The sequence below is a fragment of the Aphidius gifuensis genome, linkage group LG1 (assembly GCF_014905175.1).
Source record: "Aphidius gifuensis isolate YNYX2018 linkage group LG1, ASM1490517v1, whole genome shotgun sequence".
Taxonomy (NCBI): Eukaryota; Metazoa; Arthropoda; class Insecta; order Hymenoptera; family Braconidae; genus Aphidius; species Aphidius gifuensis.
In genome coordinates, this window is record NC_057788.1 from 24639346 (window position 1) to 24659452 (window position 20107).

At 23.2% G+C, this 20107-nt stretch overlaps 2 protein-coding genes, 1 long non-coding RNA gene and 1 other non-coding gene across 6 annotated transcripts in view; 2 read left to right on the forward strand and 2 right to left on the reverse strand.

The window, feature by feature from the left end:
• Positions 1-528: 528 nt before the first annotated feature.
• LOC122855652 (protein ROP) lies at positions 529-5606 on the reverse strand. 2 transcript variants are annotated; one of them, XM_044157194.1, is made up of 9 exons: positions 5170-5606; positions 3993-4292; positions 3355-3458; positions 2999-3147; positions 2250-2465; positions 2075-2176; positions 1347-1985; positions 1122-1276; positions 529-1047 (listed from the first exon to the last, which is right to left on the reverse strand). In XM_044157194.1, exons 1-9 carry the CDS (start codon positions 5195-5197, stop codon positions 986-988), a joined length of 1755 nt encoding a protein of 584 aa, XP_044013129.1. In that variant the 5' UTR covers positions 5198-5606; the 3' UTR covers positions 529-985. The 2 variants fall into 2 exon arrangements, with proteins under 2 accessions (XP_044013129.1, XP_044013120.1); XM_044157185.1 differs by lacking the exon at positions 3355-3458 and adding an exon at positions 3712-3815 and having other exon boundaries at positions 5170-5448.
• A 174-nt stretch (positions 5607-5780) lies between these two features.
• Positions 5781-7553, forward strand: LOC122856360. The gene is made up of 3 exons (XR_006374139.1): positions 5781-5992; positions 6534-6644; positions 6755-7553. It is a non-coding gene; the product is annotated as an uncharacterized LOC122856360 (long non-coding RNA).
• An 813-nt stretch (positions 7554-8366) lies between these two features.
• The window catches only part of LOC122855152 (disabled homolog 2-interacting protein), a 50305-nt gene continuing 38564 nt past the window's right edge, over positions 8367-20107 (forward strand). The window contains exon 1 of one of the 2 annotated variants that reach the window (XM_044156368.1): positions 8367-8501. Coding sequence is in view for 1 of the 2 variants with exons in the window: in XM_044156360.1 (XP_044012295.1) it covers positions 9411-9459 (49 nt within the window). In the remaining variant the exon portion in view is untranslated. Of the gene's footprint in view, positions 8502-9052; positions 9460-20107 lie in introns of those variants that run through there. The other variant, XM_044156360.1, reaches the window with a different exon arrangement.
• On the reverse strand, positions 12504-12654 carry LOC122847966. Its single transcript, XR_006373420.1, has one exon. It is a non-coding gene; the product is annotated as a U12 minor spliceosomal RNA (small nuclear RNA).

The following is a 20107-nucleotide window of genomic DNA, read 5'->3' on the forward strand; positions in this document are numbered from 1 at the left end:
ACTCTGTGATTTCATTGATATAATATAACGACATGATATAATTTTTATTTTATTATTAGTAATTATGCTCATGAGTTCATTTAAAATCTGCTTAATTTTTTTTTTTTTTTTTTCTCTGATAAATAATAAATTTTGATACTTAATGTAGCAAACAATTATAATCGTTGTATGATAATTTTTGTTTTTAATCATTCATTAAGAAGCTATTTATTTAAATCAATTTAAACAATTGCTAACGAATATTTCTATTTTTCTTTTTCAAGGCAGTAAAATATTTATTGTTATTAATTTTAAATGTGTGTATAATTTTTTTTTTTTTAATCTAATACTGTATATTAGCTTTATTCAAATATATATTCCTCAAAAAATTTTATGAATAAAAATTAAGTCACTGAGGCTAATTATTTATTAATAAACTGTCTTTTTTTTTACTATCATTAATAAAATTTGTTCGATAAACATTAAACAGAAATAAAAATAATATAGACGTAATTAGAATTCATCCCAATCAAATCTAATAAAAGTTGAATGTTTTTTTTACTATTGATTTTAAGATTCGAGTTACAACAATAATTATATAATTATATTGACAATAAATGTGACGAGGCGTTAGTTCTACCAGCCATTATTTCAACAATCATTTGCAAGCAGGCACTTGATTTTTTCTTTTATCTAGCTTTCATTCATCGTCTTTAAACCTCCCCAAAATAAAAAAAAAAAAACATTTTCATTTGACAGAAAAATGCATATATTTTAATGCACTTTAATAACTTTATTTTTTGTTTATTTAAAATTTATTAAATCAACTCGACACATATATTTCTTCATATTAAATTTTTATAATAATAAAAATGAATTTCAAGTAAGAAATATTACAATAATTATTTAATGAATATAGATAAATAACGCGTAACTAGGCGTATTGAATATATTAATTTCTTTTTTTTTATATTTTCTTTCAGTCGAGATTTTATTTGTTGCTGATTTAAACATGTAATTTGCTGAGATCAGATAAAAATGACTTTGGTGTTATGATGTGTGATGATCCTGTATAAAATAACAGTATTATTTTAAGCATATTTAATATAATAGTAATGTTTTTTTTATTTAGTTTGACTTACCAATAATAACTTCCCAATTTTGTTTGGCATTTGTAACTTCATATGCACAACGTATTTCCGAGTAACAAACACCACCAACAATAAATACAAGTAAACGTGGTACATTTTTAATTGTTTGTTGTCCTTTATCTTTATGCCAATGTCCATATCTCACACTTAAAAATAAAACAAGCATTAATAAACAGGTAAATTATAATGATTATTTATTTAAATAATAAATTTTACCTTGTTGGTGCATGATAACCAGAGCTAGCAGCACGTCCAGCTAAAAATGGAAAATGTTTTGTATCCAATTTATCTTCAATAGAATCTTCCATGATATCTTTTATGACTGGTGTCCATCGACTCATTTGATATGTTTGTTCAGTTATTCTTTCTTTACGTGGTACAGTATATACTTTTTTACCTTTACCATCAACATTTATTCCCAAATTAGCCAAATTAATAATTGTTTGTTTATCATCTTGTGATATTTGTGCATGATGAACAAGACGATTTAAATTTTCATCACTAATACCATTTTTACTGATAACATATAATGTTATAATACGAAGTTTATCAAGATTTGATACTGTTTGATCAAGTAAAATTGGTGTTATATTACGCATATGATCTTTAATACGTTCACCCTCAGCATCTGTTCCCATTGCAAGATCTTGTTCAACTTTACAAAGCTTATCAACATTTCCCTGATATTGTTTCATACAATCTTCAGCCAAATGTAAATGTGTTGCATATTTACTCAATTCTTTTTGATATTGAGGCATTTTTTTAATCATTTGTGATAAATCACGCATACTTTGTTTATCACCTTGTGGCATTCTTTTTGAATCTGTGAATTTTTTTAAATTCTTTGTAACATTTCTGAAAAAACAATCATTATTATTATTATTTATATTATCAATTAGTTTTTATAATTAATTTATTAATATGTTTTAAATATTTTAACTTACTGTGAAACAACAGCAATATGCTGATGACGTAAATCAACCCATAATTCATCATTTTCATCGAGTAAAACTTCTTTTTCAGCTTGACCAGCTGTTGCTTCATATCTACATAAAGAAGGACAATAACAATTGGTATTATATAAGCAATAATTTAATTATTAATGTTAAATAAATTTACCGGTAAACATCATTCTCAATGTCAAGTAAATCATAGGCCATAGCTTGAAGTGTTAGCTCATGAAGCAATGGTGAAACACAATCAAAACCACGATCAAGTATTAGCAATTGTGAACGTGATTTTTCAACACCCTCACCCATTGTTGGCTCATCAGCTTTGTATGCGTCTAGCTTTTGTTGTACCATTTGTGCCAATTCGACATTTCTATCGAAATCACTAGAAAAATAAATAATTAAATAAAAAATTATTATTGTAGTTTTTGTTTTAACAAGCTAATAAGTAAAAAGAAGTATCGACTTTATTATTTTAACAATTTAATGTACATCTATGTATATTATATTTAAATAATTTAAAAATTTAGTTATGTTAAATAAATGAGATTAAATTTTATGTTGTGTATTAATCAGTTTATTCTTTAATTACGTGGAAATTGTTCGGAAAAAAAAAGAAAAAATTTATTCTCTAAAAATATCAGGCTAACAGAAATTCGAAGAAGTAATTTTCAAATATTTTACTTATTAATTATCACGAATATAAAATACTAAAAGAGGTATTGTTGAATTTTTTAAATACTAACTCAACATTAAAATAAGTTTACTATTTAAATAAACAAGCGATCCTGCTCTTTCGGTGCTGATTGTATATATTTTATTGCCCGGAAGATAAATGACATTCTTTTTTTTTTCATAAGGATCAATAATTGGCAAATATATTTTTATAAAATGCAATAGATGTAAATAATAATTTACCTTCTGTATCTAACTGATGGATATTCCCCAAGTGTTGCACAAAGTGTTGCAATTTGTTCAGCAATTCTTTCCATATTTGCATTTCTCAAGTTGATGAATGAAGCATTGTAAGCACATGAAAATGTCTCACGTGAATCTAATGAAAATACCTAAATAATAATGTTTATATGTTAGAAATAATGTATTTTTATTTATTATATCAACAATAGTGTTAGATTCAAAAACAATACATGCAGAAACATTTAATTGTTAATCAAACAATAGAGATAAACATAGACTTGTTAAAAAAATATTTCACAAACATGAGAAAACATTTGTACATATATTTTTTTTCGTTAAAAATTGTGTTTCATCACCTGAGATTCATAAGGAAGAAATGCAATGTTGATTTCTTTGAGTGTTTTAATCTTTTTAGCTGCTAGAGACTTGCAGAGTTCATTGAAGAGTTCCTCCGGGCAAACTGAACAAGTACAAGCATGATTTATGATTTAGATTTAGATGATAAATAAATAACAAGATTTATTAATTCAGTTAATTTAGGATTATGAGTAAAGATGAAATAAAAAATAGCATAAAAATCCACAAATAACAAAAACCATATTAATTAAAATTCCCATTCACCGATTGTTATGAATAAACATCATTAGTTTTTTTTAATTTATTCCACTGTTAATAGAAGCCTTTAATCCATTCTTTTTTCTTTTAAAATTTACCTGTTCTTCGTAAGGAATAAAAGCAGCGTTGATTTCTTTGAGTGTCTTAATAAATTTCACTGCTAAAGAGGCTTTTAACATTTCGATAAGTTCATCACTACAAGCTGTGAAAATAAAATTGACAAAAAAAAAAGAAATATCTACATGATAATAATGAAAATATAAAGCTATTGTTTTATATTGTCTAAATAAATATAAATAAATAACGTAGTAATATAAATAATTAAAAAAAGGAAATGATTTAAAATGATGAACATTATTAAACTGATTAAATCATTTACCTTCAGTAAAATAAACATGTGCAGCTTTATAAACAATTCTTGATGGATTATTAAAATCATCAATTAGCTTTTGAACAGATGGATTACAAGGTGTAATGAGATAAATGGCTTCCATTGTTGGTAATGGTTCACGTTTTTTATTGATGTCTTCAACTAGTGTTATACCCTGGGCACTTATATCATGCATTTTACAACATGCTGATACCATTCTCATGGCTAATTGATCAACAACCAATATTCGCCATTCAGTACCACCAGCTGTTTTTTTTTTATTTTGTTTAATGACTTCATTCATTATTTCTGAAAATTAAATACAAATTTAAATATTATTCATCAATTTTGTTGTTGAGTCATCATTGATTATGACAAATATCCGCAAATAACCATTGTTTTTTTCCCCCTTCTGATTACATTATCATTAATTTTATCTACCACTTCTCATAACTTTTGCGCGCTTTACCGGTATTGATCCATCTTTTTAACCAATGACGTCACAGTTATATTCCACAAATACAAAAGACCAGAAAAATAAAAATACATCACCCTTTTTATCACCCAAAATAAATTCAATAATTGAATGATTATTAAACATTTTAATTTTTAAAATTATATTAAATAAAAAACAAGGCATTATGTTTATTTTTTTCTGTTATCTTTTAGCTATTTTCATTTTTTTTTCTAATGATTAACAAGTGGGTCAAGCTTTAAGAATAACTATTCTATTAAATTGCCACGTGGGATCAAACAGATGGAATAATAAAATATATTTTTTAAATATTAATATATTAAAATAGATAAATGACATTTGAAAAATTGTAAACAAAAACAAATGATAAATGTCAAGATGACAATGCTCCATTTGTAATTTATTTATTTCAATTTTAGATGTAAATGTTAAATAAGTTTTGAATTGTTTAAAATAATTAATAATAATTTAGCAATATGCTGATAAATAAATTTAAAATTAATAAATAAATAAATGTCAATTCCAAGAATTGTATTTATTTACATGGTCAATGTTGTTGTGTTTGTGTGTGAGTAAATACGCCCTAAAAAATACAACAATAAAATGAATAACAATTGTTGGATTAAGTTTTATAATAATGTTAGATTATTTTAATAATTATTCCGGATATTTGTTGATAAGATATGTTGTTATTATTTATTTATTACTTACTTTGACCAACTTGTCCTTTGAGTGCCATTTTTGCGTTTGACAGATGTCCACTGATACTGTCTGATTCACTCTCTAATATTGACTAATTGATTTGACAGATAAGTCCTCTACCACCAGGTGGCAATATTTTTAATATAAAATAATAATGATAATTATTAAAAATAATTAATCAACTTTAATGATAATTATTCTTTATTTTATTTTAATTTATTGAAGTTACAATGGGAGGTTTATCAATATGATGATGTACACCATCAACAGCTGACTGTGAACTGCGCTTTAATTATTGACAATCTTTTTTTTGTTTATTTATTTTTTTTGTTAATTTTGTTTATTAATTTATTCAAATCACAATTATTAATAATTAAAAAATAATTGCAAATATATATGAATACACATTTATATTAATTTATAAATATTTATAAATTTTTATAAACAAAAAAAAAATTATTATTTATTTTTACCATCAACTTCTTTACCGACATCTTCTTTACCTACATAAAGTTCGTACATATTCCCACCGCTTGTGGCGCGGCGATCGTTTTTATTTTTCGACGAGCCATCTACAAAAAAAAAATAACTTCAGTAATAAAAAAAAAAATTGTGTCGTGTCCGCGCTCCTGCTATTTTCATTAATTTTAATAGTTTAATTGCGTTAAACAATTGTAAATTTATAATAAATTGCTTCGTTAAGTTTTTGTGAATCGATAGAGTGGTAATTTATTGGGCAATGTTGCTAATTTTAGTCAAAAAATGTATTTTGCCGGTCGGAGCTGTCAAGCCCTTTGTCTTGTCTACCAAGTTTTGCAAATAAATCATTAAGGTATATAAATGTTGTTAAATATTAGTTTGTTTATATCAAAATAACTAAAAAATCATTAAACAATCATATTTTTCTGAATAAATTGTCAATTACATTGAAAAAATTGAGAAATAAAATTTTGAGGTTAGGTTTCTTTGTCGTTTTAAGCCAAATGAATAAACAATTGCTCAAAATGCTGTATTTGTTTTTAATAAACGTTAATTTAATCAATAAAAACAAAAAATAGTGAAAAAAATTAATAAATACAATTATGGGGTTAGGTTTCTTTGTCGTTCCAAAGTAAATCAATAAATTGACATTTTAACAATAAAAAAAAATAAAAAATAGCGTATTTATTAAAAAAAAACATTAAATTTAATAAATTAACAATAAATAGTTATAAATAAACACAAAAATTGATAAATTAATATTTATTATATTGGTGTCATACTTGAAAAATTAATCAATATTTAATATTACTCAATTTTTGTTGTTAATAATTTTTTTTTTTATTAATTAAATTATTCTAATTGTAATTTTTATTGTTTTTTAATGTTTATAGATCCAAAAAGGTGGCTATAAGTTATTTGGACAATATGGGTTGAACAATAGTTGAGTCAGTTATATTTCATTGGTATAACAGTCAAGCCGGGATCATGTTTAAATACATATGGTGAGTTTTTATAATTTATTTATGTTAAATAAAATATTTAAATTGTTAATTATATTGTGTACATATTATTAATTGATAGTTAATTGTGTTTTTTCAATTTTTATTTACAGAGATACTGTAAATCAACTCATGATGTAGATGTTAATAAACACGTCAATTTATTTCAACAAAACTAATTGTTGTTGTACCAATTAAAGTATCTAATGTAACAATGATGCTCATGCTAATAAAGGTACGTTGGTTTGGTTATTCTTCGACATTTAAAATCATCCAGTAAATTTTATATGAAATTCATTCAATTGTTATTTATGTAAATTGAGTGTATTTCATATGCTATGACTGAACCGCAAAATGAAAAAAATTTAGTCAAAGATTATTCACTATTAAATAAACTATAATAGTAGATTAATTTTGATTTAAAGCTTTATCAGTTTGCGTTATTTATTAAAAATATACCAGAGCCAATTGTCAAACGGTTACATTGTTACATTGAGCCAAAGCTTAAGAAAAAAAGTAAAAGCGTAATTAGATAAGCTCATAGAATTTGTTAACTATAAACTAAAGAAAAAAAAAAGTGTCAAGTCAACAAGAACTGATGCTTGACAAGTGACAAGACCACATGATAAAAATGTCAAGAACCACAGATTGGCTTCCAAGGATATTGATGTAGATCAACTATTAAGACCAAGACAGCATTTATTAAAAGGGACAACAGTACCATATAGTGATGACATGGTATTACATATATTTCAACACCATAAAATGCATTCAAAACAACACCAGTAGCAGATCAACATCATGTTGACTGAAATGAGTCATGTTGTTGTATCTTGTTGTCATAATTCATCTGTGAACCCTGTGAAGTACATATTTGTAATACGTCTAGTTATACAATACATTGAAATTACATTTTTCATCAGATATAAATTCATTGTAATTTCTTTCTTTTCAGTTTATTTTATGATTTGCAAAGTTGTTAGTTGAGTTAATTAATAACAATAAATATAAAGTGAAAATTAATTTATTACATGTCAAAATAAAAATACTGTCTATCAGTTTTATTAACGTCAACAAAAAACATATTAATATTATAATACCTATGTGAGTTGCATTGTCTATTTATCTATCATGCATTGTTAAAGATGAAAAATACTTTTTATCACAAATTGTACAATCAACAGTATTAGGATCATAATATTAGTGTTTTTTTTTTTTATTTTTTTAATAGAAAGTCTCTGAGACTTTAGCATGTTTAGAATCTGATGCCACATGTAGAAAATATTCATAAAAAAATATACTCTGTCAGAATGTTTTAGATTCTAGATGCTTATAATATTTTAAATATAATTTTATTGTTAATTATAAATTATCAATAAATTAAATGATATAATTTATAATTCAATAAAATAATATATTAATTAAGATTGTACAAGATAATATAAGAAATTTGGCTCTGGTATAGGTTTTAGCTTAAACATTAGACTATAATAATAATTATATAATTTATTTCTATCAATTTAAATAATTTAATTAACTCTATCAAGTACAATAATAAATTTTAATAATTTTTATGCTTTTGTTTTATGTTTCAGATTATCCAAAGATAGTGCAAGTGTTTAATAAAGTGTTTTATTTAAAAAAAAAGAACAAAAAACAGTCAAGTGTGTAGTAAATGTAGTGGTAGTTTAAAGTAAAACGTAGTGTTACTATAAAGTAAAATGTAGTGTTAGTATAAATTATTGTGGTTCTAATTAAAATAATCATTAATCATCAAAGCTGATTATGGAAATAACTGAACATCTTTCTTCATGGATTGCTGAAATTGCTGTTTGTTGTTCTTCACTGGATACTAAAAAGGTCAGTTTCTTTTATGCATTTATTTACATTTTTTTATTTTGCATGTATCATTAATTTTGTATTATTTATAATACGATTAATTATTTATTATTATAAAAATTTAAATAATCATAACAATACAAATTTAAAATAAAAAAAAAACCAACTAAATTTTTCCCAAAACCCCATGAGATGGCTCTGCCAGTATTTGCCCATAAAAAAAAAAAAGGGGAGATTAAAAAAATAATAATAATAATGAACAACAAAAATCCCAGAATTCACCGCAGTCGTTCACTCGCAGGCATTTGCGCACAGTCATACATTCGGTCATTCTCGATGGCTCCAAAATCGCGTCATTATTATTAACAATATAATTATCAACAAAAATATATAATAATTAATAATTTATTAATATATAAGCTTCTAACAAATAGCCATTAATTAAATCAAATATTTTAAGTCAAAAATAACATCAACAAAAAAGAAATTCATCTCCCAAACTTTCATTTTTTCATGTGTGCGAGAAAAAAAAAAAAACGGTTATTTTAATATTTTTTTTTTTTTTTTTTTTCGTTTTAAGACAAGTGTGTGTCCCCCCTTGTGTTTACATCTTACTGGAATTTATCCCGAAGGTCAGGGACTTTGTACTTGATTTTTTAAATAATTATTTTTACTCCAAAAAAAAAAAAAAAATATGTGATCTATTATTTTAAGTGAAAAAAATAATAATAATTATAAATAAGCGTGTGAAATGAAAAAATTAAATAATTCATATTTATTTATTTCATTTAAAATCAATACTCAGAGCTAATTCATTATAGTGTGTTTTTTATGTGGTTTAATTAATAATTTTTCTAAAAAAAAAAACCGTTAAATAATAAATATATAAAAGTGCAAAAAATAATTTAAAATAAAAAAAAGAAACAAAAAATGAAGTTGGAGTATCCGTGTCGAGTAGAGGGATGGCTAAATGTTTGTGGTATGTTAAATTGAATATAAATTTATAAATGTCCTTGTTTATGTCATAGCCACCTACTTTTTATTTATTTATTTATATATATAAAATTACGTGCACACTTTAGAGGTATATAATTCGACATTGTATATAGCTGATGCGTCGACACGTGCTTTAGTATTCGACCTGAATTTCAAACTTGTATGTTTACATAATTTATCCAGACTACTTTTATCAACTATCTTTGTTTTTTTTATTGAACCTACATTTATTCAATTTTTTTTTTTCGTCTATGAGCTTTAAATAATTTTTATCTTTACTTGAATTTTTTTTTATTTATAAAAAAACGACAAATTGAATATAAAAAAAATTGTTAGAAAAAAAAAGTTTAAATTTATAAAAAAGGGATAAATATGATACATGTTTATTGAGGGGAATTATATATATATTTTTTTTTTTTTAATGATAAAGTTTTATATGCTGCAACCTATCTTGTGCACTCGATTGATTATTGCGACGTGCATTTGATCGATCGGACGTCGAACTCGAGAGACGTTGAACTGTAAAATAGAAAAGAAAGGTGCATACATAATCACTGCACATTTAGTACTTTCAATATACATTATATTTTTTTTTACACAACATAATGAGCTATATTATAATCATGATGATGATGATGATAACCATTGTTGAGCTATAAAAATATTATTATTTTTTAAATATTGAAAAATTAAAAAATATCATCATCATCATCATCATTATTATCAAAATAAAAACATTAGAATATATATATTTTAATCTGAATGAGACCTTTTTCTTCTAGGCTCTTTTTTTTTAATTTCTTTTTTTTTTTTTTTGACTAGTGTAGTTTATCTTTGTACCAAGCCGCATACACATATTTTTATACCCCAAATACTTTTTCTCTCTCTCTCGTTATTTTTGTACTTTCAGTACTCTTATATATTTTTTTGCTCCAATTTTTTTTTCTTATATACTAAACACACATCCTTTTAAAGCTTGCCAAAAAAGCTCTTTGGTAACTTTAAGCTAAATACATATATATATTTTTTTTTGTTTCTGATAAATCACAGGTCAAATATTAACTTAACACAAAACAAAAAAAAAAAAAAATAATAATGTATAAACGTTATATGAGAAATATTATTGAGTAAATAATTTAATTTTCAATCAAAGTATTGGTAATTATTATTAGTCTAGGAAGTTAGATATTTTTTTTTTTTTTTTAACGAAATAGGAGACACAGGAAGTTGATGAATAGTGTATATGTGAATTGAATATATAAATTTGACAGAAGGGGTGTGCAGGTGTCTTGCAACACGTGATACAAACAAGGGGGGGTCAAGACCCTAAATTAATTTAATTTTAATTATTTCTTTTTTTTTCCCTTATTGTCATTCAATAGTAACTGTATCAAATTTTATTATTTTTACGTAAATAATATTTATAATTAATTTATAAAATAAATATAAAGATTAATAACGGTTTTTTTTTTTTTTAAATTTTTATTAGAATAAAAACTCTGCCTTGTTGATGATGATGATGATCATCAGGTTAACGAGGATAAAAATTAATATTAAAATATTATAAAATAAATTGAAATGAATAATTTTTTTTTATTTTTTTAAATTAACGTTGAAATACCGGCATAAGCTTCACGCATTTTGATCACGTTTCCGGTTTATGCTTTACGTGTCTGTATGCCCTTTTACCTACCTACATTTTATACACACCTTTATCTACCTTTTCCTCAATATATATATATTTTTTTTTTCTTCTTCGTTCATCATCCGGTAATACTAGTGTCTCTTCTTCATTTTTTTTTTTCTTAGTAATGTATTTCGTTACGCTCTTTTCCTTTTTTTTTTTTTTTTTTTTTTTTATCATTATATTCACTTGGCGACAGAAACACTACGGGTATAATATCTTTTAAAATCGTTGTCTTAAGTCAGTCACTCAGATTTTTCTTTAAAACTTAAAAATGTTTAAATATCATAAATGTATATATCATGTTTTTTTTTTGTAAATGCACATCATCAGACTCACGTACATGAAAAAAAAAAATAAAATAAAATAAAATAAGAGACATTACAGTTAAACCTTCTTCTTTTTAACTTTGATTTCTTTTTTTTTTTTTTTTTTTACTATTTAATATGTTTGTGTATATGTATCTCACACATATATACTAAAATTGATTTTACAGTTATAACAAACTTCTCAACTTCAATGCCAACTAGATGAATATAAAATTGAAATATATATATGTAAAAAAAAAATTAGACTGTAAAATTTATCCCACGTTATTATGACTTGTATTTTATAATAAATACACGATGAAATTAAGACATATTTATTAGCCGTTAAAATACAATAAGAATAAATACAAAATTTATATATTCAAAGGGAAATTATTATTATAATTTTTTTTAAAACAAAACTAGTCTTTGTGTTGGGATTTTTTTTTTCTTCTTATTCTCAAGTGTATTTTTATAAAATACATATTTTTTCTTTTTTTTTTGCTGAGTATTATTTTTTTTTATATTTTTTTCTCATTTTTGTTCAGATATTATTGGAGCTGTGATGAAAATCATACAACAAACTCCAATGTCTGGCTTTCTTTTTGTTTTTTAATTTATTTTTACATATTATTATTATTTTGATTTTTAAATGGTTTTTTTTTTTTTCGGAGTTTTATAGGCAGAGCGTGTCGTTTCCTTGAATTTGCAAAGCTTAAAAGTGAAATTTTTCTTTACAATAAAAACTTGATGCGATGTTTATTATTATTTTATTTTTCTTCTTTGGTTGAATAGTTTAGTGCAGGTTTTTCCATTTAAAATATACAAATAAAAACCATGGGGTTTAAAGGTATTATTCTATTGAAAATCTAAATTCATAAAACACCTGTTACTATATACACTGCTTTTTTCTATATACATTGAATTTTTTAAATTATGAATATATATTTTATTAGTTTTGATTTAAAAAATCATGTATTGAACTTAGCTGATAATTAAAATTGCTTAGATTTTTTTTAATTAGCATAATTAATCAAGGTAGATCGCTTCACCAGACTGTCTGAAAAAGTAGTTCATACTGCCTTGGGACGACCTTTACCTTTTCAAAAATATGGTCGCTTAATTATTTAGCATAGCTAAGCGTTACCAAAGCTCTATATTTTCCTTACTCATTAGTTTAAGGCACAAATTTTTCCAGCCATTTTTTTACCATCAAATAATATCAATTTATAAATACTACATATGAAAATAAATTTGACATTTGTGCCACCTGCTGCTGTACTGTTAAACTAAATTTATACCCTTATATTTATTTATTATTTGCGAAAAAAAAAAATTCACGTCAATGATAATTAATTAATTAGTATATCTATATAATTATTATAATTTTTTTTTTTTTTCTCTTTAATTAGTAGTAGTAGTACTGGTAATAGTAGTAGTATTTTTTTTTCTTTCTATTTATATGTCTATGCGTGTTTATTTGTCATTGTGTTTAAAGCCAGTCTTCTTTCTAATGGCATCATTATATTCTGATAAACGTAACAATAATGATATTGAGTTTGTTATCAGCAACAAAACAGGCCATTAAAATTGCATGGGTCGAGAAACCCTGCTTCGATAAATTCAATCTAGAACTTGATATTTATTATTTCATTAAAATATAATATATAATTATGATTATAAATTTATATATTAAATTGATTAAATGATATTTTATTTATAATATATCAAATATAAAATTAAGAAAAAAAAAAAAAAAGAAAAATAGTTTCACTGTGCTTATATAATATTTTATTTATTAATTTTTTTTTTTGCTCTTTGTGTGGACTGAAACAAGGGGGTGAAAATGGGGGGAGGGCACAACTCTATCTAGGGTCTAAAAAAAAAAAAAAAGTAACCAAGTGGTAAAGTTTCAGATAGGGATGCTGTTGGATATCGATTTTTCTTGAGCATCCCTAAAGGAAAGTTGAAAAAAAAAAAAAAATTTACTTTCTTCCTGAAAAAAAACCAAATATAAAACACATGAGTCATTTTTTTTTTTTTTTTTTTTAAATTTTATTTTATACTTTCAAGAGTAAATTTATTATGAATAAAAAATTCTGGATGGTTATATAAAAATAGAATAAAATCTTTAAAAAAATTTTATATTATAAAAAAAAAAAAAAAAAAAGATGAATGGTAGTTTTTAAAGATAAAATATATATAAAGTTTTTAATTAATGTCTTTTTATTTTATTTTTAATATAATGTATATAGTAGGAAAAACTTGGCATGTCGTTTGTCTCAACGAGTATTTTGCCAAAGGCAAAAACATTTAACAACAAAAGGGCATTAATATTATATTCATTCAAAACTTATCCAGACTTAACATTGTGAATATAAACACTTTGCACAATCGCGTATCTTTTATGCTATATACCTCATTTTTTTTATTATTATTATTTTTATTATTTAAATCCTTAATTATCGTCAGAGAAAAAGAGAAAAGAGAGAGAGAGAGAGAAAGTTTATTTAATTTTTATTTTTACGGAAGTTATTGCATGTGTTTTTTAATAAAAAAAAAATTTATTCTTGGGTTATATATCTGTTAATATTATTAGTGAATCATACACTACACATTTGTATTGATGCACTTATTTTATTTATGATATATTTATGATATTCTTTATATATGATTCGGTAATATAGCTTACGATGTAATATATTTATATTGTGGTAATTATATTGTGAAATTATATTTTATATTACATCAACCATAAAGTATATTACTTCATTGTTATATCTATTATTTTATAAACAGTTAATTATATTATTTAAAATATATATTTATTTTTTTAAAAATTATTTTGTAATGATTATAAAAAAATAAATATAGTATATATAAATATTTATTTAAAAATAAAAGTCATATACAAGACTATTTAATAGTTCATTTTTGCTAGCTTTTATTTTCTATAGTAAAATTTTTAAGACTATATTCTAAAAATGTTTTTAAGACTATATATATTCTAAAAATGACATAGTGCATTTACTAAACTTTTCGTTTTATTAAATTTATTTTTCTAGGAAAATACTTAGCTCTCGGGATTTTTTTTTTTGTCTTAAATTGTTGAGAATATAGTTGAATCTATTATCCAGTAAATTTTTAAGACACTAGTTTTTTTTTTTTGCGTTAATTTAGTAGGAAAAATATATAAGATTGTTATTCTAAATCTGACATTGTGCAGCATTTATTAATTTATGACTGAATAAATTTATTTTTCTCTGATGGAGAAAATAAATATAAATCTTGAGATTATTTTACTCCAAATTGTTTATTCAAGTAGTAAATTTTTAATATAACTAATACATTTTAGAAATTGTAAAAAATAATTTTAGCTTTTTTTTTTTTCTGTCCATATAATGAAAATGTTTATATTAAAAAACATCTTGTGCATATATACTGCTCCCACATATAAAGATATTTTTATATATCTTTTTTTTTTTTTTTTTACTCACTTTTTATGCATTGTTTAATGCCTACGAGCGATGATGATACAAAAAACAACTTAAATTCTACTAGTTATTTATTTTTTTATTTTTCTTCTCTTCTTTATGTATATGAGATAATAATAATACATGTGAAGGTGTAAAAGTTGTTTGTTATAGAAAATAGTTTAGTTGTTTAAATGTGTGGGTATAATAAATTTTAGTATTAGTTGATGTTAAAATACTCGATAGAAACAAAGTTTGAGCATCTATAGATAGAAAACAAAGAAGATAATATAAAAAAAAAAAAAAAGCCATTTAATATGATCACCTATCTTTGTCCCAGACAATTCATCCGGTTAACAATTTTGTACAATTCACAACGGAAGTAGACCTTTTTCAAGTGGTCAAACAATTGAATCCTAAAATAAAAGAAAGATTTTTTTTATTAAAAAAAGCTTTTTTTTTTTTCTTTCTATTTTTAAAAGAGATAAATCAATATAGTATATTTTTAAATGAGATAAAACTTTATCAACTTGCACAGATGCGGGTAACCAAAATCATATAATTTAATACAAATAAAATTTTGATTATTTCATTAGTCACTAAAATAAGTATCGAAAAAATTTGTCTGTTGAATGTTGATTTGACGGAAATTATAATCTGACAGTTTTAATATTTATACAGCTGCATAAAATTAAATTGAATATATAAAAAAATTTTAAATCATGAAAAATATATATATCTCATTTAAAAAAAATTAGTTTTAGTATTTTATTTTTTATTTTTTTAAGAGAACAAGATAGATAGATAGGTACATGTTTTTCCGCTTTTTATTTTTATTTTGATAATATATTGCTGTTGATGATGATATTTATACAAAATATATATTTTTTTTTAAGTATAAATACTATCGGCAATATTGATAACTTGTGTCCATCATAAAGCAAAAAAAAAAGAAAAGAAATAAAAAATTATATTTTTTTTTATCAAACGTGTAAAAGAGTGTAATATATAGTTGGGGGACATTTTAACATTGGACCGTGGGAATTGAACAAGAAAACCATATAATAGCTCGTGCTAAAAGTCTCCTACATTTTTTTTTTTTTTTTTTTTAAATCTCAATGCTGAGTTACGCAATGACCTCACTTAAAAAAAAAAATAGTACATACACACGCAAATATACACAATTGAATTTAACACTTTATATATGTTATGAAAAAAAAAAAAAAATTTAACAATAGTAATGATTTTGTAATAAAAAGAACAAAAAAATTATTATTTTTATGTTTAATATATTTTGTTTATTCTTGAATTAAAAATATGGTAAATTTTTATAATTGTTTCTATAAATATCGATGAAAAAAAAACATTTTTAATTTAATTTTTTATTAAACATTTTTAATAGCCATTATAAATTTATTATTTATTTGTTTATTTTAATTTTTTTTTTTTTATTTAAAACTATTCAAAGGCGGATGAGTAAATTAAATTACCATGCAATCAAAATATCCTATCAACATGAGCATTACTTTACAATAGTATTATATTCTTGTCACTAAAACATGTACAATGTTTTAAATTCAATTGTGATGATTCATATATCAAACACATAAATTACCATATACTCATATATATTTTTATATACAAATATGTCGTCATAAAAGACCTGTTTTTTTTTATATATTTTTTTTTTGCAACTAAACTATACCTGACTTGATGAATCATCAACAAACGTGACATAAAAAAAAATAGTACCACCCAAAAAAAATAAATAAAACCATATGTTTATATATAATGTAAAATCAAGAGAAATAAAAAAAAGTTTAAAGATAAAAAAATTAAATAAAAGTATATACACTCTAGCTAGTTGAAATATATTTATTTATTGGATATATATGAAATTATTTAAAAGAACGTGATACTATATCAAGTATTATTACGTGATATCATATTTCGATAGTCTCTTTGATGTTACATTATATTCAATCCTATTGATTGTCAATAAAATAATAATAGTAATAATAAAAGTGCATGTATATATTGTGGAATTTTAATTTTATCACGTTGCCTTGATTTTTTTTTTAAATATAAAATTATTGTATTTTGTTTTGAGGATTATTATTAAGTTATTAAATATTTTTATATATAGATTAAACTTGTCTCTTTATAGATATATATTTATTTGCAATAATATTTTCTCTTAGAAAAATTTAATATAAAAAAAAAATCGACAATACTAGAAAATTAGAAAGCGAGAAATCTTGTATATGTGTTTATAGTGTTGACTTTTACTTCAGGTATTACATGGATATCAATAAAATTGATGATGATAAAAAAATTGTTGCTTGTAAAATGTATCATTTAATCATCATTTTATAATGATTTTTATTTAATTGAATTTTGGTAGAAATATTTAAATATAAAATTTAGTATTATTGTGGAATGATTTTAAACCTATCAAGCTTTTTTTTTTTATTTCATCCCTTCGTCGTGATGATAATAATCGTCATATAGGGGAATCAAAAGGGATACAACGTGACATCCCCTTAATGTCTTCTTCTCCCCCAATTTTGCTGTTTTTTTTTTTTTTTCTTTCTCTTCGTTTCATGGACCTGCCGGAGGCAGATTTGTTCTCTATTTTCTCTTCCTTTTCATATCATTTTCAGTTTTTTTTTTTTTTTTTGTTCTCTTACAAATATCAGTGATAATAATTTTTTTCCTTTTTTTTTTAATGCCAATTCATTTGTTTATATAATGATAAATAATTTTTATTTTCATGAAATTGTTAAATATAAATAAACATACTCTATAGTTTTTATGAGTAAAAATATTTTTTTTTTTTAAATTTCATTTATTCTTGTTGATTTATTTTCATATAAATTATATATAAGGGTTAATTTTAAGTTATTAATGTTTTTGGCATTAGTCACGTTGATCATCTTGATAATAATCTTTATATTGTTGTGATATTTTCAAGAGACATAAGAGATATATAACGATGCTTCAGTTTTTATTATCATTATTATCTTTGTCAGTGTTGAAGTAGAGCCAATATATTTTAGTCTACCAACTCCCAAAAAAAAATAGTCCAAACCAAATAAATTTTTTTTACGTAATATAATGATCTATACTATAGTACTAAATTTTTTATCATAAAATTAATGTCTTTTGATTAACACATCATGACAATAATTATATTTTTTAATTATATACAAATTTAAAATTTATTAAAGCACAATTCCTATTACTCCTTGACATCTTAAATTTATTTTTTTTATATGTAAATATACTTTAGAAGTCCTAGATAAACTAATCATTTTTTTTTTTTTAAAGTATGTATAGCTTGTTAAATTCAATTAAAAATTAAATAACATTTATACAGAAATAATTTTTTATTATTTTTTTAAACTTAAAAATTAAAATGTCTATTTCAAAGGGAATTCACAGTTGCTACGAGCAACTATCTCGCGTCTAACTTATTTTATTTTTTTGCTACATGATCCCCTTGGCGATTGATCCCCAGTTGAAGCAGTGAAAGCACACACCTCCCCCTGTTAACTCACTCACTTTTTTTTTTTTTCGTCTACATATATATTACTTGTATAATTTTACATTTTTTGTTGTTATTTGTACATATAAATTCATGTACATGTTGTTGATGCACATATCTCTCGAATATATTTTGTAAAATACTTTGTCCATTATTGTATAGAGTGCTTTATCGTAAATATATTTTTCCTATACATATATCATTATAAATTTATTTATATTTATATATATGCGCTTACAGAGCAAATAGTCGCATGCAATACATAAATAAATTTATATAGATATATATGTATTGCTTGTGAGATATAGTCATGGAGTTTAACAAGGAGGGTAATCTGTGACGTCACACTGTGTATTGGCATAGGGAGCTGTTGAAGCTCACGGAATGGAGCAAGTCAGTACATTTTTTTGCCAGTGATGACGCTAGTGGGACGAGTGCCCAAAGTCACATGTTGTTTTTGTTTATATATTTTTTTTTTTTTTTGTGTAGCTCAGTTAGAGTATTCCTTCATTATGTAAAAAAATAATACAACTACATAATACATTATTTATTTAACAAATAAAATTAAAGCAATTTATTTTAATAAAATAAACACCAAGGACAAGCAGTGTCTAAGAAAAAGATAAAGCTAAGGAATTAATGTTGCTTACCATATAATTTCTTTATAATCACATCAATTCTTTAGCTTCATCTTTTTTTTAGCTACTGTTTTCATTTGGTATTTTTTTTATGATAATGAATTACTTTAATGTTAAATAAATAATTTTTTATTAAAAAGATCATTCCAAATAAATTTTATTTCAATTAGGTACATGTGATGCAAATGTTGACATAAAAAATAATAATATAGTCCAATTGAAGTACTGAAAAAAAATATAAAAAATAGACAACTTATTGAGGATGAATATCAAAGGTGTGTTGTACAAAATTTACAAAATGTTTATGATGACATTAATGCATAAAAACCAGGAAAACCAAGTTTTTTAGATAAATTAGTTATATGCTAAATAAATAAATAAATGAATAAAGAAAAAAAGTCAAAAAAAAACACCAAAGGGTTTGTATTTGTATGGTGCTGTTGGTGATGGAAAAACCATGTTGATGGATCTCTTTTAGGATTGTTGTGAGATAATTTATATCATAATTATTTTAATAATAATATAAATAAATAATTAATAAATATCATTGTTTACAGATTGAGAAAAAAGAACATGTACTTTTTTTTTATTTATGCTAGATGTACATAGTAAAATTCATCAAGTTAAAAAAACAATAAAACGTGTTAATAGTAGTACAAAACTTTAACCATTTGATCCAATACCACCAGTTGCTGATATGATTATTGAAAAATCATGGCTTTTATGTTTTAATAGATTCTTGGTATTTTAATTTATTATAATGTTTTAATTTAATTTTATTTGTTAAATAAATGAGTAAAATTCCAAGGACAAACAGTGGCCCAAGAAAAAATCGAGCAAAGGAATTAATGCAGCCAGAAAAATTATTCGATAAGCAGCATTAATTTTATAACTCTATTTTTCATTGCCTGTCTTGTATTTATTATTTAGTAAACAAATAAAATTATAACAATATATCTTAATAAAAAAATACCAAGGGCA

Coding starts and splice junctions, on each gene's coding strand:
- LOC122855652 (XM_044157194.1), bottom strand. CDS start 5,197: ATGGCACTCAAAGGACAAGTTGGTCAAA. Junction 3,459..3,992: donor ACATGTTTATTTTACTGAAG/GTAAATGATTTA, acceptor GTACTTGTTCAG/TTTGCCCGGAGGAACTCTTC. Junction 3,148..3,354: donor TTCTTCCTTATGAATCTCAG/GTGATGAAACAC, acceptor ATTATTATTTAG/GTATTTTCATTAGATTCACG.